Below are 18753 nucleotides of genomic sequence, written 5' to 3' on the forward strand. Positions count from 1 at the left end.
CTGGCGTCGAAAATGCTGACCTCTCTTTGGCCCCGTCAGTTAAGGCAATCTGCCAGTACCCCGAAGTCAAATCAAATGTACTGAGGTACTTGGCAGCTCCCAACCGATCCACGAGCTCATCAGCTCTGGGGATAGGGTGTGCGTCAGTCTTCGTGACCGCATTGAGCCCACGGTAGTCCACGCAAAACCGGAGTTCTGGAGGGCCACCGGGGGTAGCAGCTTACTTGGGGACCAAGACCACTGGGCTAGCCCAGGGGCTGCTGGAGGGCTCAATCACCCCTAGCGCCAACATCTTGGAAACCTCTTCCTTGATGCTGGCCCTGACCTTGTCAGCTACCCAGTAAAATGTTTGCTTCACAGGCAGACTGTCTCCAGTGTCCACGTCATGGACGCACCAGTTGGTGACTCCTGGGGTCAGGGAGAACAGAGAGGAGAACTGACCCAACACCTGGCGACAGTCACTCTGCTGTTCTGGGGTCAGGGTGGGCGAGAGGACCACACCATCCACTGACCCATCTTGCTCTTTAACTGCCAGGAGGTCCAGGAGAGGATCGCTATCCTCTTCCATTCCTGCATCTGTAGCCATGAGCATGATTACTTCAGACCTCTCAAAGTGTGGTTTGAGGCGGTTCACGTGCAAGACTCTCAGGGGCTGCCTGGGAGTCTTCAGGTTAACCAGGTAGGTTACCTCGCTCTTCCTTTCAACCACCTCATATGGCCCAGACCACTTGTCTTGGAGCGCGCAAGGCTCCACTGGCGCCATCACCCACACTTTCTGCCTAGGTTGAAATTCGACCAGAGTGGTATTCTGATCGTACCATCTTTTCATTTCTTCCTGGCTTGCTTCCAGGTTCGCCTGAGCGAGTTTCCTGAAGCGTTGTGTCTGGTTGCGGATGGCCAGCACATAGCTGAACACATCCTGGGGGGTTTTCCCACGGGACTTTTCCCAATCCTCCTTCACCAGCGAGAGAGGGCCTCTGACAGGGTGGCCATACAGGAGTTCGAAGGGACTGAACCCTAAGGACTTCTGAGGCACCTCCCTGTAGGCAAACAACAGGCATGGTAACAAGACGTCCCACTTCCGTCTCATGGGCTCCGCTAGGCCCATAATCATGCCTTTCAGGGTCCGGTTGAACCTTTAAACCAGCCCATTTCCTTGAGGGTGGTAAGGAATGGTGAACTTATAAGTTACCCCACACTCCTCCCACAGAGACTTCATGTACCTAGAGATGACGTTGGTACCCCGGTCGGAGACCACCTCTCTGGGGAACCCCACACGGGAAAATATCCCCATCAATGCACGGCCCACCACGGGTGCTGTGATTGTCCTGAGAGGGACTGCTTCCGGGTACCGGGTGGCATGGTCCACCAAGTCCAGGATGAACCTGTTGCCTAAGGCGGTCTTGGGGTCCAGGGGCCCTACGATATCTATGCCCACCCGCTCGAAAGGGGTGCTCACCACTGGGAAGGGTTGAAGGGGGGCCTTCAACTTCATTCCAGTCTTGCCACTAGCTTGACAGGTTTGGCAAGATCTGCAAAAGGAACCGACGTGCTTTCTCATCTGGGGCCAGTGGAAGTGGGTGACAAGCCTGTTTAGGGTCTTGTCTTGCCCCAGATGTCCTGCGAGAGGCATATCATGAACCAGACCCATTAGGAAGTTTCTGAAGCACTCGGGTACCACCAGCACACGGGCTGCACCGGGTTCAGCAAACTTAGGCTCGCTATAAAGTAGGTCACCTTCCCAGTAAACATAGTGATCTTTGAGTGCTCCACCTGCTGCCTGGTCTACAGCCTGTTGCCGCAGACCAATGAGGGAAGGGCATTCCTTCTGCGCCTGGCAGAACTCCTCCCTGGAGGGACCACCTTCTTGCTGCCAATGGGTCAGCTCAGGTAGATCTCCCAGTTCGGCCACCTGTTCCCCTGTAGGTTCCAGGGCATCCCCCTCAGGTTCTGCTTCCTCCTGGACCGTGGGAACGGCTGGGGCTGGTTTCCCGCGCCCTCTGCCTCTTCCTCTCCTGGCAGGTCTCTGCTTCTAGTCAGGGCAAGGAGATAACCCTCTTAGATAACCCCTGCTCGCCCTCAAGGTAGCTTGCCCTGAGCAGTCTAGGCTAACCAGAGGCAATGCGTTAAGTATTTGTACCAACACTCACAGTAACACAGTGAAAACACCACAAACTGATTCCACAACAGTTTGGGAAAATAAAGATATTTATTCTAAACTACAAAAGACCAAAACGTCAAAAATCCAACACACAGTTCAAGGATATGGTTTCAAAAGAGTTCTTCAGGTTGTAATCAAAGTTCTTTAAGTTGCGATCAAATAATCCACAGATGCGTGAAAAGTTCACAGTTGCGTCACGTTGACTCACAGTACCTTTTAGATGCAACAAAGTTCCACAAGCAGGAAGCTGGTGCGGTGGAAACAAGCGATGCGTTACTCCTGAGACCCTGGGGAGGCAATGCGACAGCCCCGCTGCAGCAGCGGGCGTGTGGCGACGAATCTGGTCTGTATGGGGAGGAGGGCAGCTTGCGTGGATTCCGGTGCGTAGGTTCCGTAGGAAGTCTGTTCTCGCAAAGGCACGATGCGATGATCTCGTAGGGGCTGCGACGATCTCCAGGGCGACGATGCGCGGTCCAGCGGGGATCCTCTCTCTCGCAGCTCCTCGATGTGATGTTCCTGCGACGATGTTCGCAGCGACGTGATGCGCAAGCAAGCGGTGCGGCGATCTAACCCAGACGACAGGCTCTGCGACGACACTCGCAGCGATGTTCGGTTCTCCCGCACCGGTCTGGTGCGTCCCGCAAACGAAGGCTGCGACGGCTCCGGCAGCGATGTCAGGCGCTGCGCCGATCTCGACCTTCGTAGCGGCGAGAAACTTCTCGCACTGTCGGGGATGCGCTCCGCAAGCGAGCGATGCGACACTTTTCAGCTTCACAAGTCTCTCAGCTTAGTCTCAAGCTTCCCAGCTCAGGTTCAACTTCTAGAGGCCCCACAACTGGATCAAGCATTCTACGAAGGACAGAACTCTCTCAGCAGAGTTCCGGGAGACTGGGGGTGAAGTCCTTTTGTTCCTGGGACTTCGGAAACAGGGAGCCAGCTCTTCTCAGGCCCTTGGAGATTCCTTACAAGACAGGGGACACAGCTCACAGCAAAGTCATTCCCCTCTCCTTGGCAGCAAAGCAACAGCAGGTCAGTCCAGCAGAGCAACAGCAGGACAGTCTTCCTTCTTCAGAGTCAGCTTTCTCCTTGGCAGCGGTTCCTTCTTGATTTCCAGGATGATCTAATTTTCTGTTGTCAGGGGTCCTGTACTTATACCCCTAAAGTCTTTGTTCTCTCTGTGCATGTGGGCCCTGAGCCCGGTCTGAACCAGTTCTGGGTGGATCCTGAGCACTTTGTTTTGCTGGCTGCATCTTTCCTTTCAGAGTGAGGGGCAGGGTCCTCAGCCGCCCAGCAGGAGGTGGAGCCAGCATTGTGGCAGGCAGGCACAGCCCTATTCAGCCCAGGTGCTAACTCCTCCCACCACTCAGGTTGCAATTGCATTCATTCAGCCTAGTGCTGACTCATCCAGCCTCTGGGGGAATTCCCCAGCCCCTGTCACTCACAAACCAGACAGTCAATACACAAACAGGCCCAGGCACACAGAAGGGTCAGACAAGAGAACAGCAGCTTTCTAAAAGTGCTGTTCTCAAACACAGGATTTAAAAACCACCTTTCCTAAAAGATGTATTATTAAATTCTGAGTTCAGGGATACTAGATACTTATGTCCTATCTTGTCCCTATGGGAAGAAATGCTGTTAACCACTGTCGCCAGCATCCCCCATGTTAACCTATGGAGCAAGATAGCCTTACAATAGTGAAAAACGAAAATGGCTGTAATTCACTACCAGAGCATGTCACCTGCACTAGTACATGCTCTACCTTTCACATACATTGCACCCTGCCCAGGGGGGTACCTTGGGCCTTCCATAGGGGTGACTGATGTGCACGAAAAGGGAAGGGTTAGGCCTGGTCAGCGGGGACACGGACCAGGAGGACATGGCAGTTCTAAACTGCCCGTAGGCGCTGCAGTGGCAGACCCGAGACACCATTTTTAGAGCTACTCCTGTGGGTGGCACAATCAGTGCTGCAGGCCCACTAGTAGCATTTGTCATCACCGGCCTTGGCACACCCAGTGCACTTTACTAGGGACTTCATGGTGATACAAATATGCCAAACATGTATATCCAATCAGAATAACAATTTACATAGGGGGCACTTACACTCTGGCACTGATCAGCAGTGGCAGAGTGTACAAAGCATTTAAACCAGCAAAAACGAATCCAGCACAGCATCGAAAAATACAGGAGGTAGAGGCAAAAAGATTGGGGTAATCACGCCAAAGATGCCAGGTCTAACACCGATCTTTTAGGAAAGGTGGTTTTTAAATTGTGTGTTCGAAAATGCCACGTTTAAAAAGTGGGCATTTTCTTTCTTTACGGTCATGTGCCTCTGCCTACCTGTGGAATCAACGTCTGGTTTAGACTGGCAGTTGGGTTGTTTCTGCATTCAATCTAGACAGTCACACAAAGGGAGCTGAAGTGTGCCCTGCATATCCTGATTTCCCATCACCATGCTGATGTGCCTTCCTGAGCTACAGTGGTGGGAGGAATTGTCACTGGCACCTGAATACGGCTGTGCCTAACATCAAACAATACTGTCTCTGTCCCCCTGTAGTGTGTCTGGAGCCAAGGCAGGATCTTGTGGACAACAAAAACTTTCCTTTGAAGTCTTCCTACTTCAAAGGCCAAAAGGGGTATAAGTATTGGACCTGTAACCCCACAGTTTTAGAACACATCTGGATTGAGGCCTCTACCAAGAAGAAGAGCTGAAGAACTGTCACGAGGAGTATTGCCCCTTTGCTGTGTGTTGCTTTGCTGGGTTGGCCTGCAGTTGCAGCTTCTGTCTGTGGGTAGTGAAAGAATCGGACTTTGCTTTTGAATCCTGCTTTACCAAGGTTCTCCAAGAGCTTGTGTATGCTTACCTCCTCCTGGAAGTCTCAGGGCGATCGAAGACCTCACCTGCGGCATCCCTGAACTCCACTGCTGGAAGTTCTGACCTGCCATGTGGTGCCAGTTCCAGTACTGTGCCCTTGCAGGTGGTTCCTGCTGGGAAAGACTTCGAAATCGAAGCATCGCTCTTTCAGCGCCTGTTTTTCGGGCGTAGCACCTCCGTGTGGGAGACATTTCCATACACCGCTGCCTTGCAGCTGAAGAAATCACACATCCTTATGCCTGTGGCCATAAGAACTGCTGTAGCCCAAGTCCAGCGCACAGTGTCCACGACGTCTTAGACCACTGCGCTGACTCCAATGCAGGCCCTGCTGTGCAGCTGACAGAATCAATGCATCACCGGTCTGCATCTGAAAGAATCAACACAGGACCTGTTTGCCGCATCCACTTCCAGCGCGTCTGTACTTACACACATCGCACCTGTGACCAAAGTTTCTAATGCATCGCCCATAGAAAGGAGTCCCCTTCGAAACTCGACACATCGATTCTCCCCGTAGTCCAGAATCGACGCAACACTTCTCCTGCTAGAACTGACACATCCATTCCCCATGGATTCCAGAACCAAAGCATCGCTCTGTTTTCCAACAGTTTCCTCCTTTGTGGCTGTTTTCTGTCTTACATTTTGACGCATCAAAGGTACTTTGTGTAAAATCACCACAACCATCGAGTTCTATCGTCAGAATGGCTTAAACATTTGAAAAGGGATATTTTGAATGATGTATGTTGGATTTTTGTCGTTTTGGTCTTGTTTGGTTCAGATAAAGATTGTTTATTTTGCTAAATTGGTGTGGTGTCCTTTTGAAGTGTTTTCACTGTGTTACTGTGCGTGTTATGTACAAATACTTTACACATTGCCTCTATGATTAGCCTGACTGCGTGTGCCAAGTTAGAAAGGGGGTGAGCAGAGGTCATCTTGGGTGTGTAACTAACTACATTACCCTGACTAGAATGAAGGGTCCTTACTAGGACAGGGTCCAAGCCACTGCCAACTAGGGACCGCCCATTTCTAACAGGATCACTTCGGAAAAAGCATGCTACATTTTATTCAAGCAGTAATTCACAATTCAATATTTATTTTGCTTTTTACATTTTGCTGTATTCGTTTTGAATAAAGTTTATTATAAAATATGTTGAACGCTCCTCACAAGTGCATCCATGCTGTGAATTATTCATAGAATACTGGATATAGCATAAAATGCAATTTAGCATATGGATGCACACAGTTACCTATGCATTACCACTGATGTATTGCCAGCTGGATCTCCTAAACAAAGACTAAATAATGAGTTAATGTGACAAATGCAAGGAAAATGTGCTCTGTATTGAACTGCATGCATCATGGATTGTTGAGGTGCCATGCTAATGCCGGTCCCACCTGCACAAAGTGCTACCAAGCACAAAGCTAATGCCTTGTTTACTGTTTGACTTGCAGGCGCAGCGCTTCTGTTCTGGGCTAAAATGAATGGTGATTTATTTACCAGAGAGCTCCAGTCAGCGAATAATAACCAAGAGCCATCCCGAGATCATTCTCCCTCCTTGAAAAGGATGCACCATCGGTTCAACTGAAAAAATGCTTGCAAAAGGCTCTGCTGCGGAGGTGACGTCTGAACAAGGGAGAGGAGATTGCGTCAGCTGATTTGCTTCTACACAACAGGGAAACACTCCATTTACGTAACATGGCCGCTCCATCGATGACGTTTCCGACGTTCTTGCAACTCATTTTTATGGAGGAAGAATAACATGGGAAATAATAGCCGAAGCGTTGTTTCATTTTAATCCACCTTTTTTTCTCCAGCAGAAACTACTGCTTTGAAAAAAAACTGTTTGCAAAAAGAAAAAGAAATTTTAACCAAACATATTTTCCTACAAAAAAATATCAGCACGGCTGACCCTCTGGTAAACAATTTTTCTGGATTTTCTTCCAAAGAAATATTTTATGAATTGCTTTAGTGCAAAAGTGTGCCTACCATGACATCCCAAGTTCTTTGTTAGCGTAGGCTATGATGGTGCCGACCCATGCTTGACCAGTAAAAACTATTTTTGCAAAGATTAGCCATCAAGTAATAAAGCTTTCACGTAAGCTTTTGCATGGATACGCCAGGTTATGAATACGATATGGCCAAACTAATCGTAAAGTTTCAACGTTACTTTAGAAGGAAACCAATACGCTTTTTCACCTTTATAGTCCTGTATTTGACGGCTGGAAGTCTGGTCTTCCTCCACTCAGGTTTTACAGGGGAGCTTATTGTATCTGAAAATAACCAAAACCTTCTGGATGGTACCAGTGAAGCCACAGCTCTTCAACTTGGAAGAGTCTTTAAAGATAACCCTGCGTCTCCAGGTTTTCCAAGGAGGTATGGACCTTGGTTTAAGGGTCCTTCAAAGGATATGCCAGAAAGAAGCAAAGTCAGCGACTATGGCGGTGCCTGGAACAGAGCACTCAAAGGACGAAGCACTCGAGAACAAGAGGAGGAAAGAGGTAAGACTATCTCCATTGGAATAAATATGTTTATTACTGGATACACATATATTATGCATGAATGAATACAAACCTCTTGGCAGATAATTTTGTAAAAATGTTAATGTGATCGGTCTCAGAGGGACGGTGTTGAGCTGGCTGCGATCTTTCCTAGCGGGTCGCCGTCAAGTGGTCTGGGCCCCCCCGTACTCTGCCGAAGTTCCGCCCATGGATGTCGGAGTCCCGCAAGGGTCGGTGCTGAGCCCGACCCTTTTTAACATCTTCATGACTCCATTGGCGGCGCTGGCGGAGTCAATGGGTGCCCAGATCATATCATACGCTGACGACACCCAGCTACTCTTCACCTGCAAGAAGGGCACGGAGTTTGACGGGGAGAGCATCCGTGGTTGCCTTGGGGCTGTCTTCAACTGGTTTCAGCGAAGCAGCCTCAAATGCAACCCTGATAAATCTGAGGTGCTCTTCTTCGGATGTCCGGCAGAGCCGCCCTGGCAGGAATGGTGGCCAGTGAGCATGTCCCCCCCTTCCTCCTCTTCTTCGGTTGCAAAAAACCTGGGGGTTAAAATTGATAACACCCTTGCTTTGAAAACGCAGATCACAGGCCTCACAGGTACCTGCTTTGGTCTGCTAAAAATGATTCGTAAATTCCTTCCTATGCTCCCCACTGCCCATAGGAAGTTGACAGTACAAGCTCTGATTTGCTCCAGGCTTGACTATTCTAACATCCTCTACCTGGGCTTGCCGGATTATCTTTTGCACAAACTCCAGGTTGTACAAAACTCTGCGGCTAGAGCCATCTTCGGCCTACCCCGGCAAGCCAGAGCATCTGAGTTGCTAGTCTCCTTGCACTGGCTTCCGATTAAAAAACGAATCATATTCAAAGCTCTTACACTGGCCCACAAGGCACTCCATCTGGTAGGGGCCTCTTACATTAGGAAACGGCTTTCCTTTTACAAACCCACCAGATCTCTCCGGTCGGAAAATCTTGGCTTGGCAATGGTGCCTCCCATTAAGAAAGCCAGAATTGGTGGGCGTTCCTTTAAACATCTTGCCCCCAGACTATGGAACTCTCTTCCCGTTGGTCTCCGCCACATCTCCAATTTGTTTGTCTTTAGAAAGGCCCTGAAAACGTGGCTTTTTAATCAATAATACTGTTATGTCTGTTATCCTTCTTCTTTTTCAGTAATGGGTCAGAAAGCGCCGGGACACTCCCTGGAGTAGCCGTGCGCTATATAAGTCACCCATTAACATAACATAACATAACAAAGAGGGCATCCAGTGAAGAGAAAAAAAGTTACATTCACCCAGTCCACATATCCCAAACAATAGGCATTCTAGAGTTTTGCTCTATTCGGGATGTATGACGTTACAACGCATGCTTTTAAAACACATGCCTTTACAGCGCGGTTTTTACATCGCAAACCTTTACAATGCATAGCGCTTAGAGGTGCTGGATAGTGAAAAGTATAATTTTCTATTCCAACTTCAGACCCCGTGGACACTAGGGAAGGTGTTGGATAGAAAATTAAACGTATTCCCTATCCTAGAGCGCTCCCCCCCCCAGCACAATGCGTTGTAATGGTTTGCGTTGTAATGACCGCGTTGTAATGGTAGTGCGTTGTAAAAGTTTTGTTGTAAAGGTTGTTCACCCTTTATTCGATGATATCAACTTGGGTTTTAAGACATATTGTGACATTGTTCACTAGATAGCCCCTTTAGTATCAGGATCAATAAAGAGTAATATTCTCTCCTGAATATCATGACCTCATGTCTTAACAGGAAGAAAGGCTTCCCAAAGTGTCCATTATGTTCTTCAAAGGGTTGTGAATGATGTACATTCTTGACAGTATGTATTTCTTCTCCCGGTATGGCTGAAAAGAAAACGGCTAAAACATTACTAGCTCCAGTACTACAAAATACAAAGTTATGTTGACAAAAAGCTGAAACTGGGATGACCCCATTGCCCATGGTTGGAGTGAAACAAATACTTTTTTTGAGGTTAAGTAAAATAATGCCAATATGATCATCACACAATAATTAAAAACAATCACATTTTCAAAAAGGGCTAGAGGAACAAGCTCTAAACTTCAACATACAAACTCAAATACTCAGCAATCACTGGGAGAGGCCGACTTTTTGAACAAGTTTAGTTCACATGGAGGTCGATTTGCCAAAATGCCAAGGGCTACAGAAATGGCATCATACTCTTGTACCTCAGTGAGGTGACATTGCATTTTCTTTGACCGAACTTCTTAACACTGATGATATCACAATAACTAACCACACTGTAGTTCTGTAATATTTGCATGATCAATATAACAACAGAAAAAAGATAAATGACTGTTTCAGATACTACATATTTTTAATTAGGTGGCTGACATGTTATGCCAGAGGAAAACCTACTTCTCTTTGTACTACAAGAAAAATGATGTGCTTGTATAAAGAGGAGGATAAAGTGCCCAATTCACAGTACAGCACCAGGAACCTAAAATAACTATACCACAAACAAATATTTAGTAGTTCCCGAACTTTATATATTAACAAGAAAAATATTGCTATATCATAGAGAGGGCCATACAAGAGATTTTAAATAGATTTTAAATAGGTATAATCAAAAATAAAGGGATTTAAAAAAAACAGTAGTAACCAATAGTCATTATGAACACCTGTATTAATTGTTATGGACCACATAGGGGCTCCACCAACTGGTGGGCACACCAACTCACTCAAAAGAGCACTTCCTGAATCTCATCTGGACCTCACAACCGTGGGCCAGGCTAATAGCCATCAGCCCCTGTGCATGGTCGGACCACGCACTACTCTGCTGTTGGGTTCCAACAGATGGCCAATTATCTCAACCACCCCCAGATTGGAGAAAGGTGCGAAATTGGAAAAGAAACTAGAAGCTGAGAACTTAGTAGAAACCCTACTCAGGACTCCCCCCCTAAACTCAAACCAGGGAATCTCAACCAGCAGAGTGAAGCCCTGACAAACACTCCACGCTTTGCCATAGATAAAGAGGCACCGGAGCGAAGAGATAGAGTGAGAGATAAAGGGAAAGGGACCACTTGGTTTAAAGAGATGCTGAGGGCATTGAAACAAAGCCTCCGCCACACCAAGAGGTGGTGGAGGAAAGCCTCCGACCCAGCGGAACTGACAACCTATAAATCTATGCTTACTACGTATAAAAAAATCCATAATTGTCAGGAAAGCCGAATACTATGAGTCGAGAATCACAGATACACCCAATAAGCAAAAGAGACCATCAGAATACTGAAAGGACTCAGCCAAAAGTCGTAGGAGAAATCTGCAGCCGTACCCATAGATTGCAACACAATCCAGACCTACTTCCTCCAAAAGGTCAGGGACATCATCTCTGAGATTGACAATACCCCCATCAATCAAGATTCCCTAGTCCAGAATTAGCCCCCCCCCCCTTACGGCAAGCAACTCTTCACCTTCTCTATGCTGGACTCTATGTCACTGACACAGTTGATGAAACGCACCAAATCGGGTTCCCCCGCAGACCCATGCCCCCCAAGGATTTTCAGAATGCCCCCCCCGGCCTGGAACAGCACCTCCTTGCCCTACTGAATAACTCCTTGGAGACTGGGCAACTAGCTTCCAACCTAAAGGAAGACAGGGTCACCCCCCTCTTAAAGAAATCTGGAGCAGATGCTGCCAGCCTCAAGAACTATAGGCCATCACCCAGCTCCCTTTCTTGTTGAAAGAGATAGAATAACATGTTCTCAAAACACTTTCTTCATTCCTGCCGGATACCCAACTGCCCCAGAAGTGAAAAGCTGGGTTTAGAGCCCACCACGGCATGGATTGAGTAATATTGTCGGTCCTTGATGGTCTCAGAATCATGGCGGACAACAAAAAACTGAGCGCCCTGATTCTATTAGATCTATCAGCGGCATTCAATACGGTCAACCACACCCGCTGTTGGATCAAATTGCGCACCTGGGTATTCATGGGTCGGCCCACCAGTGGCTAGCTTCCTTTCTTGCAGAGCGGTCCCGGAGGATCCAGTTAGGGGAGCTGGTATCAGATAGAGGCACCCTCACCTGTGGCGTACCTCAAGGCTCCGTACAGTCTCTGCTCCTCTTTAACATCTACCTCTAGCCTCTGGTGACAGCCCTAGCCCACATGGACTGCCAACTTTTTAACTATGCAGACGACACCCAGATCATTCTCCAGATTGACAATTCCAGCTATGCCCAGGTCGAGGCACAAAAAATCCTTAGATTTTTAACTATGCAGACGACACCCAGATCATTCTCCAGATTGACAATTCCAGCTATGCCCAGGTCGAGGCACAAAAAATCCTTAGATTCACAGTAAACTGGATGACTGCCAACTCACTGAAAATCAATCCAGATAAAATGGAAGTACTTGTCATCCCCACAAAAGACAACCCCTGGAGAGACTGTTTCTGACCCCAAGAGCTGGGTGCCACTCCCACACCAATACATACCATAAAAACCCTTGGTATAAAAATGTATTCAAAGCTCTCCGTGGCCAACCAACTCACCGCAGTGGTCAGAACCTCCAGAAGGCTTATTAGAAAGCTACGGAAACTTGTCCCCATCCTATCACTGCCTCGTTGCAAATTATCGTATCAGATACAATTGTCTCCAAATTGGATAACGGCAATGCTCTATATATAGGCCTCCCTCAGAAGTTGACTAATAAACTACAGGTGGTGCTGAACGACGCAGCCAGATTGATCTTTAGGTTGCTAAGATGGTCCCACGCCTCCCCTCTGCTGCTCAAATTGCACTGGCTTCCAATCAAACAGAGAGCTACATTTAAGGGCCTTTGTATCGCCAATCAAGCAATCAACGGCAAAGCCCCGGCCTATATTAAAGATCGCCTGAAGAACTATGTTCCGGGCCGCACACTGCGGTCTTCCCAGACCTGCCGCCTGGCCATTCCAAAATACAATGCTGCATCCAACGGGGGTTGAGCATTCTCCAACTTGCTCCCACAACTTTGGAACCGACTGCCCGATTACCTGTGCAAGGAACCAGCACTCCTCCCATTCAGGAAACAGCTTAAGACGCTTCTGTTCAAGGAGACCTTAGACACGGCTTACCTGGCCCACTATGCGGCCATGCACCCGTTAACGACCTCTGGCAAATCTCTCTCAAGCGCTTAGAGACCTGCCAGTGATTAGCGCTTTATAAAAATCAATTAACAATAACATATTCAATATGATCAATGCCATTGGTTTAAATTGTACATCGTTCTTAGTAAATTTTTGTCTCTCATTATAAGCGGGTCAGAGTTTTTTCAAAGTTAGTTTTTTACTGCTGTGCAAAGACTTACCAGTTGTTCCAGTGTGTGAATGCGACCACCTAAGTGACATGTCAGTATGCTCTACCACACCAAACTTGTTTGTTTTAAGGTGGTAAGAAATGTTGGTTTAAAGCTTTGGTGAAGGTCAGCTCAGAATGAAAAATCAAAGCTCTCACGTTTTATCGATGAAGCCTGGCAAAGTTTAAAAACTGTGCACGTTGCAAAGACTTAAAACCTTTGAATCACTAGTTTTTTTTTTTTTTAATTGATCTTGATTTATATCACCTTAATTTGAAATTATTTCATTTTTGTAAATGTGTCTGTTTATAATTCTGCAATTGCTATTTTTAGTGTTTTACATGATGAGTGTTTGTTATGTGTGATATTGTTTGTTCTGTTGACACCCACCCTGGGAGCTATGTCATGTTGTTGCTTTTGTTTGTCATGTAGAACTGAATACTATGTGATACAATGTTCTAAGGGAATATGAAAAAATTAGAAGTCTTTCTGTCTAATTTGAGATGTAATCTCTAGACCTAATTATCGACATCATAACTTTGGCCCCCAGAATGGGGAAAGGCAATGGGTCGCAAAAACATAAGGCTTTTTTTTCCCATGGTTGTCCCCGAGTCTAGGGTCAAAACATGCTGAGCCAGTGGTAAATCTTAGTGAGGGAGCGGAAGGGCTGGGGTTCAGGATGACATCAGGGACAATCGTGATTCTTGTGTGTCAGGTGGTTTTATTCCCCTACGTATGATGATGGTAGGGGTTGGTGAGGACTGGGCTCAATATCTTCCTACTGACTCTGCTTGCACCCCTGCCCACAGGGTCCTGTGGTTTTACTAGATCCACACCAAGAAAAACTGTGTTCCATTATCCCACAGTGGTAATTTCAGGTTAGAGAAACAGAAGGTCACTTCTGATCTGGCAGACAATACCCCCATGAAATATCGCTTTGCCAGTCTCAAATTAGGAGATTATTTATTTATATATCCTCCCGCACTAAAGGTCACTTGCTATTTGCATTAAATCCCCAAAATTGTTGCATCCGTTTAAAGAGGCTATGGCATTTTTGTCACTAAAGTCTGCAATGGAAAATGTGGAGACATTTGAGGTATGAGATGCCATACGAGGCCTGTGAAGATGCTCATTTTAATTTAAGCTTTCTTCCAATCATTTATAAGTCTATATGTACATCAACAAAATTACATTTTTCACTGGAGCAGATGTTTAAACCTTTACTTAGAACAAGGATTGCACGTTCAGAAAGAGTACTAGAGGACAAATTAACAATTCTCAATTCGTTGGATGCCTGATTACATGTTGTGTCTCCAACATATCGTCCCACTAGCTTTATTTCTTCACCCGTGTTGTTTTGGCCTGTAGCCTCGTTTGTACACCTGACTTTGAGTTTATTGCCTCCCCTCCAATTTATTTTCCCCCTGCCCTTTTAAAACCTTTTTCTGTTCCCCATCCAGAGGATTAATTAATCTCCTCTCTGCAGTGCTTAATTTGTAAAATATGAAGTGCAGGTGCTAAAATGTTTTTGGGTGGTCACACCTACTTTCCTCCGACTCCACCCATTTCCTCCACTGGCTCCACCCACTTTATTAGCTCCCCCCCATCCTCAAAAGTCAGATGTAATATGAGGTACAAACACCTGTTAGTAACAATTCAGGGAAAGGGTGGAAACGGTAACATGACTATAGCACTCAGGAGAGGGTAAAAAGTAAGTGGTAGGAAGTGGTAATACCGAGACACATACATGTATTAAGTAGAGGGGCAGGGGCTGCTGTAGTAATAATATAACGCTAAGAGATATCCGGTGAAGTGCAACAAACACGAAATAAGGACGCTAAAAACTGTGGACCAACTGCACTACTGAAACGTGCCAGAACATTAAGCAGACTGTCGCGAGAGTACAGTAACCATTACTACCCCATCCCAAGTTTCACAGCAAGTCCCTCCCCCACCCAGACAAATGAGTAGCTTACTAATGCGTTAATGTTCAGCAAATTGCTGCTGTCCATGTAGCCGGTGTCTCCCTCCGACCCCCACATCCAGCACACATCCTGTCCCGGGACTGTCATCTGAAAGCATTGTACTTCACTGTACTCTGCTCCTGAGGGCTGAACGGACTCGGCCACAGCAACAGCTTGCCCCCGTGCTGCATAATGGCATGCAGATGGCCTAGAATGAGGTGCATCAGCAGAGCTATTATTTGGACTTAAGACAGAAATATCTAGGGCAAGGCACCAGGAAGTCACGGTTAAGGCGACTAGGCACAACGCTGCACGTGGAATTTGTGCACGCTATGAGTTATAGAGCCCATGGTGGAAAGTTTGTTTTCTTAGTCTTTGTATTGGGCTTATGAGCGTGTAGTTGTATGGTTTTGCATGGGGCACAATCAGGGATCAAGTCCTATAAAAAGAAGTGGGCGGACTGACCAAGTAGGACAATATGCAACTGACCTCATGATGTCACAACATAGCGCTTAAAAGCATATTTCAGTGGGTCCCAACTTCTTGCCAGGGGGGACGGTGTCCACCCTGTGAAAAGAGTGGGGGGTGTGCAAAGCCCTACAGTATATTTTGCTGTCCTGCACCCGTCCAGGACAGTGCTAATGGTTAACACAAGCCAACCGTATGAACAGACCAGTGCGTGAAATGCAAATTAACATCATGTTTCAGTAAAGATACCCCTTTAGCTGTGTTTTTTTGTACAAAACATAAACTTCCCAAACGGGCAGCATTTTTCAGAGACGGGAGAGAAATTGCAACAGCATAACACAGGTGAACACATGAACAGTCGGGACCTACCTTTCTAAGTTGATTCTCTCGCACTTTCAACTAGCCACAAACTAAAAAAAACAAAAACGAAGAGCAAACTCCCAAGCAGAGGCATGCTGGGCCAGCGAAGACAGCAATGATTTAAATCCAATGGTCACTGCAGCATAGGTATGACATTTTAAATGCTCAACGTTTGCACCATTCCAGCTTCGAGAATGTGAGCGTTTCCAGAGCTCATCTGCATACAAGTCCACTTCTTTGAAGCAAAAAAGTGCATGAAAAACATATAACTTTTTACTCGGATCTCTCCTCCTGTCGAAAGTTACAAGTTCTTTTGCTCCTGGCAAAATTGTCTTTTTTAAAGCAAACACCAAACACCACTTCTGTCTTTACTGTTAAACATCCTTATCTTACTCCCTCATCGGCAAGAGCATTCCTGCGGCCCTCTCGGGATTTTTAACACCTTGGCTGCTAGGCGTTTTCCCCTCCTGTGCTGAAAATTGCTATTTTATATTGTTTTATGACGAGCTGGGCTCGTCATCAGCACACGACCACTGTGCACCATGACGAGCCCAGCTCGTCATCAGCATCGAAAGGGTTAAATCTCTCTCCTGCCGCCAAGCCTTTTAGTTTACCCTGGAAATCATGCGTGGTTTGGTGCGCGCTCTTATCACGCTTTTGATGAGCAGGGCAGGGTGGACGGCGATTTGAAAAGCAGGGTGGACGGCGTCCACCCTGGAAAATAAGTGGTGGGATGCCTTCCACCCTCGTGGTCCCCCGACTCGTGCCCTGACAGGAAACGTGAAATAGAAGGTGCTGCACCTCGCACTTACACCTCTTCTTGCAGTGGTTGCTCCCGCTCCCGGGGCTTGTAAGGGCAGTCCGGTGGCTCCATGGCAGACAGGGTTCAAGACTTAATTAGCAGGCAGGGAGCCATTGTATCATTTATTTTGAAATGTTCCCTCTCGAAATGAAAATGCCCGCCTATTTCAACTATCAGAGTGAAGTCAGGATCACTGTAGGGGCAGGAAGCAGAAGCGGAGAGGCGGGCGGAAGTTACCGAGTGGGGGGAGGTGCCTTTCCGAGAGGACTGACCTGATCCGGGGGCTGCACAGCTTTTCAAGCAGGAGGGACCAGGGACGTGATTACAGTCAGGGAGAACTATGTATATTCCATTAGCCTTCGGGAGGAGCATTGACATGCACTGCTCAGCTGAGTGGCAGAATGTGCCTCAGAATAAGGCATGCGCCTAAGCGGCATACAACTTTAAATATTTTACGGCATTCACTGGGAAACATGGGTGAACTTAAAGAAGTCAATATGGAGTGTAGACCCGGCCCTAAGAATTAAGTGCCGGTGCTAAGCACCGGAAAGCACCGGCACAAATTAAGCACTGCCTCTCTGCTTGAACCTTCGCCTGGGTAAATATCCATTGATGACAATGAGGCACTACTCGGGGAGATGCTTGCATCTCTTGTGCTGTTTATGAGACTCATTCCTGAGCTTACTGTAGTAATGCCATACTTACTTGTAGAGGTGAGAATTCTTCCCCTTTGATAGTCTACATCATTCATTGAACTTTTCCTGTTTCTTAACTTTGAAATATTTCTGATAGTCAGTTCTTTCGTTACAATCTCATGGTTTTTCTTTATGGCTTCGTGTAGATTAGTCTCATGAATTATTTTTTTCAATTTCAATATTTCTTCTATCAGTTTTTAACATTTCTTCAGAATTGACCACTAAAATACCCATCATCTTGCGGGAGGCCTCGAATAGATCCTCTTCCCACTCTTCTGATAAGTCAATTTCCAAATCCTCAAATTTTGGAAAAATATTAAATATAGGACCCTTGGTATTTTCTTTTTCTCAATGTATTTATTGAGGGTGGCAACATCCCACCAGTTAGCGAGTTCCTGCTTTTTTAATCTTTCTAAGCTGATAAACTTGTCTTTCAAACCCTCCCTTCGGGAGGAAGAGGAAGGGAGGAATATGGTGGGTCTATTTTTTCACTGGGTCCCCCCTTCGAGAACAAGTCTCCTGGCATCGCTTCACGATTATCATCACAGTCCATGTTAGCTATGTTCACCCTAGTGATATTGCCCATGTGCCCAAACACTATAAGTGATTTACTAGGAGAGGCTGAGGCAAATGAATATTGCACTTGTCACCATAGTGTGTGCTGGTTAAGCTAAGAATACAGTGGTGCAAGAATCTCGAATACCAGTCATCTTAAATCTTCCACACTGAAGAAGTTCCATCAACAATATAAAAGAATGATTCAGCACCCACTCTTTGTCATTTTTTAGAATTATATACAGGTTAATTTAAAATAAGAAATGTAAGCATTACTTTCCCCATATGATGCACAGACTTGGAGAGAACTTTTTCTTTAAAACTTGATTTCTTTATTCGTGATCTCTTTTTTTATTAAACAAAGTCTACTTTTATTTTGTAGTAGGTAATGTGCTTCTAACCAATAAGACTTCTTCAGGGCTACAAAACACAGACAATATATACAAACTTTAAAATGATGATACCAAAAACATTGACATTGCTTTGACAGTACATAAACGCTACGAAATATGAATACATTAAATCGCTGTATCAAATTATTAGCGCATTATGGTGAACAACATGGAATGTTGCATAGAAGTGGAGCAAACGTTATCACAAAAATCTTTTTTTTACCTAGTCATTGTGTATCACTTCCATGGTCATCACATTTTTAACAACATTTACCAGCGGATCGTGGCCAAAGTGCACTTTGCATATCAATTTTCCTACAGTATCTTTATTGTGATCAAAATTAAATTGATCATAGCATGAACAATTTCCGTCCCATGTAGGTGCGGATCATTTATCGTCCTGAAACAAACACGAAGGAATATTTGGAAAAATCAGAAAATGCTAAAGAGCAACTATGTATGTTAAACACTATTCCTACATCATATGTTTAAAGTAATGCTTAAATTCCATACTTGTAATTAATATGCATACCTTTACAAAAAATGAAAAAGGGTGGGTGCTGAATCGTTCTTTTTTATAGATGATTTTCTGTGACTGCTAAAGAAAGAACACCACAAAATACGGAGGGCACTGGAAACACTCAAATTACCATTGGAGGGAGGAGGCAT

At 46.0% G+C, this 18753-nt stretch overlaps 1 protein-coding gene across 1 annotated transcript in view; it reads left to right on the top strand.

Annotated features, from left to right (window-relative positions):
* The window catches only part of WSCD2 (WSC domain sialate O sulfotransferase 2), a 1087922-nt gene that overhangs the window by 392919 nt on the left and 676250 nt on the right, over positions 1–18753 (top strand). Inside the window, exon 3 of the mRNA XM_086943084.1 lies at positions 6483–7529. Within this exon, the coding sequence (XP_086799210.1) occupies positions 7139–7529 (391 nt within the window). The 5' untranslated portion in view covers positions 6483–7138. The remainder of the gene's footprint in view (positions 1–6482; positions 7530–18753) is intronic.

This window comes from Lissotriton vulgaris, chromosome 11 (assembly GCF_964263255.1).
Source record: "Lissotriton vulgaris chromosome 11, aLisVul1.2, whole genome shotgun sequence".
NCBI classification, from domain to species: Eukaryota; Metazoa; Chordata; class Amphibia; order Caudata; family Salamandridae; genus Lissotriton; species Lissotriton vulgaris.